We start from the raw sequence: 10497 nt of genomic DNA, 5'->3' as shown, positions 1-10497 counted from the left end.
CATGGCAATTTTTAGAAAATTGCCAAAAATATCTAAAAAAAAATTCATTCTGATCTATAAATATTTTCTTCGTACATATAGGTATATAAATAAAATTCATTATGTATGTGCATGTGCGTTACAAAAATCTGTAATTATCACAGTGATCCATATATTATAACAACTATGATATTTTAATCTAAATTTAAAGATTCATTTTTTTCCAAAAATTAAAGCCTCATTTTTAGCCCAAAAACAAGAGCGACCATTGACAATCGATTCTTCGATTTTTGTTGTTATAATATTACACATACAATTTAATTATTGTGCCTAATATATCCTAAAAAATATTGTTTATTACATAAATCGTATTTGAACTCATGTCAAAAAATAAAAAAAATAAACCTACTTTTACTTTTTTAGACCATTGATAATATCTTCCAATCGTCATGTTACATTTATTTAAATATATAGAAAGAGTAAAATATTTATTTTCTGTTTAAAATTATAACTAATCGTAATGTATACATAATTCTTTTATATTATATGTAGACTAAAAACGCTAAATAAATAAATAATCATTCTGAAAAAATGCAGTCTAATTTAATAATTCAAAAAATAAATATGTATCTAAATATATGTTTAAATTTATAAAAATATATAATCAATACATTATACGTGCGAATGGCATCGTTTCAGTTTTGCAAAAGAATATAAATCTTGTACGAACATGCTGTTTCAATCCAAAGTGCCTAAAAATTCAAGGTCTTCTCTGACGCAATCTTTAGGAAAATATCCAGACTGGTAATCAGAATGCTAAGGAAAAAATAAATATTATTAGCACAAAAATGTTGAATTAAAAACTAATCATTTTTAAGTAATTTTTTGTAACCACACTGTTTGCGTTGATTACCACTAATTATCATACAATTGTGCTGAATGCTTTTAATAAACAAGCTAAATACACAATAATTAAACAGCTGTGTGAAAGCTTTTTAAGGCTAGGTTTTTACCAATCACTGATAACAAAAATTTCCTTCGTAAAAACTGTGCTGAGATGTTTTAAATTTTTTTTAAAAAAGATCAAATGAATTCTAATGTATTTAACTTCAAGATATTGCTTTCGAATTTTAAGACTGTGATCTGAAAATTCTGTTAAGCAAAAAATTTTGAAACAAGGCAAAAAAAATGTTTTCCTGTAACAATTTATTTAATTTATTTTTTAAAAATGTTCCGCACATACAAGTGCAGTAGTATGTATTAGGATATTATTAAGAGGCCTTTCCGAATATTATTAGAATTAATAATTACCCTATCGAGAGGTCGGCCCTTCCACCATCCGCGCGAATCACCTTCTTTACTTAAAACTAGAATTTTAGCTCCGGCCCGCAATGGTAATTGTCCGCTTTCGGAAGGCCTAAAATCATGCGTAGCAGTTGCTACGACTCTACGGAACGGCCAACGTAGAACGACGTTTAACCTTCAAAAAACAACAATCAGTTAAAAAATTACAGACCACAAACAAAGTTCATTTTACTCATATTTAATTACCCGACAAAATTTTCTTTGAGACTAGTTTTTTCATAGTAAGAAATGAGCTCTACAACGCTTCTGAAGAATCTAGACTCCGACAAGAAGTAGTGTTGGATTGAATCAATAGGCCGTTGACATATCCGCATGTGTTTAACGGTATTATCGGTTCTAAAATCATTATAAAAAATACAAAATGAAAATGTAAACCAATAAGAGGGTGAGTGTAATAAAAACATTAAATAAACTACAATTGTAAAACTTTAACAACACACATATTCCAATATATGGATATCTCTAGAAAAAAAATCTTTCGGAAATTTCCAATCTGATAATGCATCACTATACTGAACTTTTATTCTTATTCACCTCAGAATAAAAGCAACACTGATGCGAATTTTTCTAATAAATAATTATAATCTTACTTTAGACTTAATGCGTAATGAGTGTCCTGAGGTCCTAAAGCAGGATGAGGACGAACTCTCAGCAAGAATGTGCCATCCAGTCGGCGTTCTAATCGCGTAGTCGCAACTTCTCGGCCCATTTCACCAACGTACCTAAATAAAAAATATATACTTAAAACATTACCAGTACTACATTAACACCATTTAAAATTAATTAAACGGACCACATGTAATAGTGCAAGTTGTGATCAGGCAGAGGATTATTCAATAGGGCAGAGGGCGGAGGCGGTGGCGCTGGAGGTGGTGCACCGCAACGACCCGACATGACGATGCAAGCTTTATGAACGTTACTTCCACAAACTGTACACAAATAACCCTGAAAATATAACCCATAGCATAAATACAAAGCATAATTTTAAATGATGTAGATTAAAAATATTAATATTAACCTGGAATATTCTCCCTTTTAAGAATTTAGAACAGTGGTGACAAGTAACCGGTTTCTCGAACGTGTGCAGGACAAATTTATGATCAGTACTTCGACATCCTCCTGGTTCGATATTGTCTCTGGATCAATAAAAACAATGATAAATATTATATGTCGAAATGCTGAAGACTAACACTTAATTCCAGCTTAATTGAAATTTCTGAGATGGTTCATAGTAATGAATTTGAAATAAAATAATTTGATCAAAAGCACTCCTATAGGTTCAATTTGCTTTTGATTTTAATATACACAATAATACAACTCACATAGCTTCGCCTATCGCCGCTATCCACCGTCTTCTCGCATCGTCTGTACGCGCAAACAGCGTTAAAGCACCATCTTGAGACCGCTTCACCAAAAACCATCTAGCAGACCATCGTCCTCCGCCTACGTCGCCAACCCTAGATCCTTCGTCGACGCGCCATTCACTCAGTCGCAAAATGCATCTAAACGAGTACTGATTTTCCTATAAAAAAAAATAAACTCGTAAACACAAATATTAAATCATAACATCGTACAGCAACAATAATAAAAAATACAGACCCTAACAGTTTTACACATAACCATGACTTGATCGAAGACAAACACGTATCTTGAGCGTAGCTTCTGATCGTCGTGTGCCTTCACTCGTAACTCTCCGTCAAGTAGAAGTCTTCCGTAATCAGCCACTCTTCCACCATTAGGCAATTCCCAATTTTGTATGCTCTCCTGATTCACATTGATAATTTCACTATATGTTTCACGTACAAGAGATACAATTTAAAATAGTTTTGAACATGAATCTTACCTTCACATTGTTCAAAAGCACCAAGACCTCGCTGTCTCTCTTTACTTCATTTATGTACTGCGCTACGTCTACCATAGCTTCTTTGGCACGTTCTAGTCCTCGGAAATCTTCATGATTCTATCATAACAAATCAAGTTATATGAAATACAAAAAATATCAAAACTACATAAAAATACTAAACTCACTGGCTGTGTCTCCTGGACAAGTTTATCGAGTAATAGATGATACTTGAGGATTCTTTGCATCGGCACTGACAATATATCACGCAACTGAATACGACCGTCACTATGTTCCTTTTGGCATTTCTACAAAGCAAATTATATAATAATAAATAGATAAAACAATATAATTATTGTAATACTAACCAATAGTTTCTTTGAAAATGTATCGTCTCTCACAAGGCACAAGGCTTTCAACATATCCTGAGCGTTGGTAAGATTACTGCAATAATCTCCGTAGAGTAAAAACCGTTCTCTCCAGGTGAGAAATACATCACCGAGCCGGGGAGCTCCCATATTGTTAGAACCTCCAGCTCCGGCGGCAGTCGCTTGTTGCAGTTGCACCAAAAACCCAGAGTGGATTTCATATAAATCCTAAAAAATATATTAGACATCACAAAATCCAAAATATTTAATTTTACAAAAAAAAAAAAAATGGTCATACTTTGATTCTGTAAAATATACATTGGAGATCTTGAGGTTTCATACATGTGACCAAAGGTTTCATGTAATATTTTTCAATTTTTCCCAGCACGTCTACGTAGTTTGATTCAGTGTCTACTAATTCTCGTATCACATAATCGCGCTTTTCCAAACTGTGTGTGGAAGTAGCAAGCTGAAAGATATTTTACATATTAATAATAATGATAATAATAAAATAATATATTTACTTATCCATATACAAAATTAAATTAATTACTTCTACGTGTTACATAAAATAACTTTAATATAATTTAATTTAAATAACTATTTTGATTTGTAAATAAACATGCTATTTGGATAATAAAATCATGCAAAGCTTTAATGGATGATATTTAAAGTAATGGAAATATTTTATATTAATAACAATAATTATAAACCAACCCTCGTACAATTAATATCTCAAATATCAAGAATCAAACTCCAATGAAAATGTTTGTTTTGCTTTATAGCTAATAAAATAATTAACATCATACGGACGAAAAATCAACACAGAACATTTTAAATATACAAGATTTTTGCATTGCCTTCACCATGACAATAAATAAGTTTCAATGTGACTTAAATCAACTTAAGCTATGAACGTTTATTTCTTTATGCTTTGAATAAAGTCGAACATGAGTGAAATAATAAATATTTTATTTTATTTTTTATTAGATTTATTCCTATGCAATAACGTAAACTAATGATCTTGCTCCTGCGCAACGGTCTCATATTTATATTACTTTTTTTTTTATATAATAGTTTAAAAGTTTCTTCTATGGCTACTACCATACTCGTTAAACCCTATCTTTTGATTAGACATTCTCAATTATTTTTTTATTAAAATCTTAATATTGAATTTTTTGTCCATTATCTTTCTTTATATCATTGCAAATTTAATTATTGTAATTTACTTGGAACATTAAAAATACTTTACTGATATTAAAGATTGAATTCATGACTTATCTCAAGCACAATGACCTTGAATAATAATTAATTATCGAAATTACATTAAGATAATCTAATGACTGGCAATGTATCTTTGACCTTTGCCTATTTTGCTTAAAAGCAATAACAAAAATAATAATGATATTTTGATTTCATGTGTATTCCTGTTTTGGCAAAACAAAAAGATTGATTGTTACTGCACTTCCACTGGTAAGCACATACATCCAACAATTAATTGTTATAAAAATAGTCTTATTTATCTAATACCAAACAAGAACGACCATAAAACAGTAATCTGACACTAAGTTAATGTGTTCGATAAACCAACCTATATGTCTTATCGTTTGTTTTATTTAATTTTTAAACACTAACATCCTGACTCGACACCATCAACAAGTTTTGCAGTGGGAAACTATCAACATTGTAAATTTTAAACCATGTCTGCTTTGGTTCATTGAATATAAATAATTTTTATATACTTCTAATTTGAACTAATACAAAACATTACTAGCAAAACAAACAGTCTATTTCTTGTTTGAATCTATCTTTTGTAAACACTTTTTGATACAATAAAAATAAAAATAATCAAAACATACAGCGGCAAAGGCGCCAAACTCCCTTGTAGCGGCAAACGTATGAGAGACATGACCGGAATGGTGGCCATTTTGAGCCGGAGGCGGCTTCGCCGACGTGCCTTTTACTGAGCAGAGGTCGTGGTATATCTCCTCGTCTCTTATTCTAGTACAGTAGCTCGTGTATTCGGTCAGATCATCTTCGTGTGGATCGATGGCAGGCTTCTTGGGTCTCGGTGGAGTGCTACTGACCCGGTTAAAATAAAAATTGAAAAAAAAAACACACAAAAATGATAATAAAATCAAAACACAAAATACAAGCAAGCTATCTGACAATAATTCACTAATGATCAAGTTATATAACTACTAAACAAATAAAATCTTAGAATCAAACTGAACAGTCACACAGTTAGTATGAAATGAACGAATGATTCTACGATTAATCCACAGAGAAAATATCTTTAGAATTAGAATCAACAATTTTATAAGATTTCTTCCCGGTGTACCAACAACAGTAATGACTAAGAAACAATCATCAATTGTAATACTCAAATTATAATTTCTATTATGAAGCATAAAAAATTGAACACATTACAGATCATCACAAAAATTAAGACAAAACTCGCTCTAGGAGTGTCGTTTGCTATAATAATAACCTCTGGTCGGATAGCCGGGACGTGCACATAACACAAATCCTCATAAATGGCTTCGACGCGCTCTAGAGAATGAGCCACGTTGGGTATTTTAAACTGCACCCACGGTGACTCCGAAGTGGCGGTTAACTCATTTGTCGATACTATCGACTCGTCGTTTGACGACATTAAAGCTAAAGTGTCTTCTTCGTTGTTATAGCTATCGGAAATTATACATTGATTGTATTTACATATTTTCATTTACTAGGATTGTCAGGAAATTTCTTGGAAGCGGATATGCTAGTATTTTTTTCAAGTAGCATTTACAAAATATATCGCTATATATACATATATTACACAGTGTGAAAAATAAAATACCCGGTTCCACGAATTTTTCAAATGATAATAAATAAACGATGATCCCACAAGAAATTCTAAGCGTTTTTGTCAAGAGATCTTCAAATATTCTTACATTAAATACATCAAATATAATTGAACAAATCTTACATAGATTGCAAATCTTTGTAGATATCTTCCTGAGACTGTGATCGTTGCACTGAAAATCCCCTGAAAACAATTCACACATTATACATACTGTATTATATAAAATGTACATCTTAATAAAACGAAATCTTACTGTATATTCTTGGCGATTGCTTTCGGGCACTGACTGAGCTTGGCCAAGGTGCACAACACTCGGTGGAAGTTACTTAAATCGAACAGCATGGACGGATCGAAAAGATCTGCCTCTCTGATTTGCAGTTTTTCGTGGCACGCACGCAAAAATACTCTGATGTTGCGTAAACAGAGGAACTGTAAAGCGATAACAAACATAATCAGCAGTTTAATAAGTGCGACCGAAAATTATAAACATATCTACGAAGCAAAATGTAAAGTATTTATCAAAAATGTGCGGTCGACTATCATTTAATTATCTTATACTCATTTTATTACACAGTATGTTTCAACCGGAGAAACGATTGCGGTTATCCAAATAATACAAATTTTAAGAGATATGTAGAGCACATGAGTATTTTGTACAAATGTATATTGACAAAAAAGCCACAGTCTCACTAAAATTATTCTTTAGAATTTTTTTTTTATTTGATTTCTTGATATTCTCAGTTTTAATTCTAATAGAAGTAATAAACAAAGTTGAGTGCTAATAGTGTGATGTAGCCTGCATGCATACACTATTCAAACCGATAGGTCAAGTTGTGAGTTCACATTGATTAATTTACATATTGTACAATAACATTCAATTTTAGTCAGTATGCTCTCGTGCTGACAATTCGCAATATGTAAAATGTATGCAAGTGTCGTATCACTGCTTTTATTACTTCAACATGAATGAAAATGAGAATGATGTCTTTAGAAATATCAATCTTATATAATAAGATCTGAAGGTCATCCCTTCAGAAAAGTCAAACCTATGATACCTCGTGTTTAAGTTGTGCTTTTTTTGTGTCGAAATTATCGAGGATGATTTGTTAAGAGAGTTTATTTTTAAATTGATAATTTAATTTAATTAAATTAATTTAGGGTTTAATTTGAAAATTAAACCCTAAATTAATTTAATTAGTTAACAGTTTTACGTCAAATTTAGAATAGTTTCGTAATGATTGTTTTTTATATTCACAATATTAAAATCAGTGACCGTTAAACTATGGATCGCATACCAATAATATAAGAAAATAATTTACGTTTAGATTCACCAAATACACATATTTTAAAAATAAAAACGATAGATTATGATAAAATGATGATGAAATGCTTTCACTCATTTTTAAAACAACAAATATCAAACTTTGTGACCTCTACAATTTTTTTATTTTTAACACTTTACAGTCGAACCACGTGGCGATATTCGCACTACCGCTCATGAACTTTGATACTCTTGACAGCAAGAAAATGTCGATACATGTTTTGTTCCCAGTTTATCAGGCATCACAATGACCTACTTCAGTGACTCCCAACCAATTGTTATCTAAATATTACGTAATAAAAAAATATATTATCAAAAAAATGTAATTTTCTTCTGAAGTAAACGTATTCCATTCTATCTTCAATGATAATCTATGATATCTGTCAATTCTTACCAAAGTAACAAAAGCCGATATATCAAAATTCAGCAAGCAAATGGTTCAAGGCAATGAAATACTAGAATATTTTGAGAATAATTATGATGAAATTAACACCGATATAATTCCTATAATAAATAGATGCAAAGAATTAACAAAAATGAAATTTTAATAAATCTTTCTGTAAGCCAAATATTGTCTAAAGTTGAACTGGCCATTAGGAACAATTTTAGTGAGTGATGATTATTTCAACATATTTCTATCTATTCCTTTAAATAGATATAAATTATTAAGAATAAATAATTGAATGGAAAAATCTGATCTACATTTATTCATATAGAATCTACGTTTAGAGGTTAAGCTCGAACCATACGAAATTTACATCAATAATATAAGGCTACAAAAAATGATAAAGTACTAATCCTTCCAATTCGTTAGCTGACTAGCTATCGTATTTTTATTGATTAATAGATTTATACTTGATACGCTGTTTACAAATCGTAGCACCTAATTTTTAGTTTTACATGTACTTATGCACACATATTTTTATCTCTATGACTTATTTTTTTTAAATTAGATTATCATCTCATCTATAAAATTCAATAATAATTAATAATCTACTTAATCGTATAGTTTCCTTTATTTAATTTTAGCTGTGAGCATATAAGTAACGAAAACTATAAGTGTTGCGAGTTAACGAAAGAATTTAACATCAATTAATAATATACACATTGATTTCAAGGTGAGTATTATTTTTCATTATTTATAAATATAAATTTCTAGCAATTTTATATAATTATGATTTGGGTTGTCACTTCTCTGGGTTTGACCCGGAGACTTAGGGATTCAGCTAGTTGTCTCCAGACTCCGGGTTTAAGTATTATTTCTCCCAGGTTGTGTAGTAAATCTCCCATGTAATTATAAAAGATAAATAATATTAGATTAGAACCTAAGAACTTGATGCAAAGCGTAAATAGCGATTTTTCCATCATGTACAGATCTAAGGATGCTGCTAACAAAAAAGGCGAACTTGTATTAAAACACCCGGCTCATTTTCCTCATTAAAGATTAATTATATTACTTAATTATTTTATGTTAGTCATTACTAACATTGTGAAAAATCTTATATATGTATGTGTGTATTTTTTTGTTTATTTTATTAAATATATTTTTATTATTTAAAATCTATGTTGTTTTATTTTCAAACTTGCTATTTAAAATTCTAAAATTGTACAAGCTACATGAATATTGTAGTGAAATTATAATATAATATATATAGACATAGCTACGCTTATAATTTATGAATATGTGAGATAGAAAGGTGTTCTTCAATAGTTGGCGATGAAACATATCATAGTTGAAAAGTGAGCGATAAGCAAAATAAGTTTGAGAATCTCTGGTATAAGCTATCAACATAAGAAACGATAAAAGTATAGAATTAAATTTTTCTATTAATTTTTGTTTTTTTGTAAAAGTTAATAATGAACCACTTAGGTGTTAAATTTCCTCGACCTTTTTTGTATGTTCCTATGTTATTCAAAAGTAAATTATTGAAGATTTTTTGTTGAAAATCATTCTAATGTAAAGGTTGATATGTATATACAGAAGTTTACAATAAATTTAAAAAAAGGAAGAACTTATATTTTTTATCAGCATATCAGTATGAATCGAGATTATGAGTGTGAAGCGGAAATTCATGAGGGCATAGCGCAAAATTATCGGCGGCAGGCCTAGCATGTTATGGCTATTGGCAACACTTTTCCATGAATAAATTAAGTACATTTTTCAATATAGTATATGTAATCAAAATGTTTTTTGCTAATTATTTTTGTAAATATAATGAATATCATACGAGTTTAGTAAAGAAAAACATTTGTGCAATACACATCAACAAAATATTCATATACAAATTACTCCTAATAAATTTGTATTTGTAAATGTTAATCGGTAATCGAAAGATTAGGAGGTGCATCATAAGTTAGAGAGAATTGCATAATACCTGCGCCATCTGCGGCCTCTGATTGACGTCCTTCATGTCGACGGAGCTGGGAGCGAGCGCGTTGAGCAGATTGCACAGCAGCACGCCGTCCCTGAGCGTGTTGGCCAGGTCGTGGATGGAGCTGGTGGGCCAATTGGCGCGGTGGTCGGCCCTCAGCAGGCCGCATCGCGTCAGCCACGACGCGCACTCGCGCCACACCTCACCGGACATCGCGAACTACAAACTGACTGCTGACAACTGACCACTGACGCCCTACCGCATGACAGCTCCGATCTAATCGATCCCGCACGGCGAACCGACGAGCCGACGAGCTCTTCGGCCAACTAACGGCCAGCACCGAATCGATTATTTTTTTCTCTTTCTACTTTTTTTACTTAAAACAGACCATTTTAACCATA

The 10497-nt window shown here is 31.2% G+C and overlaps 1 protein-coding gene across 3 annotated transcripts; it reads right to left on the bottom strand.

The window, feature by feature from the left end:
• Positions 1 to 678: 678 nt before the first annotated feature.
• Vav (Vav guanine nucleotide exchange factor) lies at positions 679 to 10419 on the bottom strand. 3 transcript variants are annotated; one of them, XM_088200058.1, is made up of 16 exons: positions 10100 to 10419; positions 6657 to 6832; positions 6527 to 6586; positions 5412 to 5634; positions 3851 to 4021; positions 3553 to 3780; positions 3373 to 3492; positions 3188 to 3304; positions 2944 to 3108; positions 2667 to 2866; positions 2363 to 2480; positions 2138 to 2289; positions 1935 to 2066; positions 1531 to 1680; positions 1291 to 1459; positions 679 to 795 (listed from the first exon to the last, which is right to left on the bottom strand). In XM_088200058.1, the coding sequence occupies exons 1-16, from the start codon at positions 10307 to 10309 to the stop codon at positions 718 to 720; spliced, it is 2469 nt and encodes an 822-aa protein (XP_088056184.1). In that variant the 5' UTR covers positions 10310 to 10419; the 3' UTR covers positions 679 to 717. The 3 variants fall into 3 exon arrangements, with proteins under 3 accessions (XP_088056184.1, XP_088056186.1, XP_088056185.1); XM_088200060.1 differs by having other exon boundaries at positions 2944 to 3105; XM_088200059.1 differs by having other exon boundaries at positions 5412 to 5631.
• Between the last annotated feature and the right edge of the window lie 78 nt (positions 10420 to 10497).

This window comes from Plectrocnemia conspersa, unplaced genomic scaffold, assembly GCF_051122295.1.
Source record: "Plectrocnemia conspersa isolate PC_06_02 unplaced genomic scaffold, ASM5112229v1 ptg000012l, whole genome shotgun sequence".
NCBI classification, from domain to species: Eukaryota; Metazoa; Arthropoda; class Insecta; order Trichoptera; family Polycentropodidae; genus Plectrocnemia; species Plectrocnemia conspersa.
The sequence above is the reverse complement of the archived record's forward strand: the minus strand, read 5'-3'. Positions and strand labels throughout refer to the sequence as shown.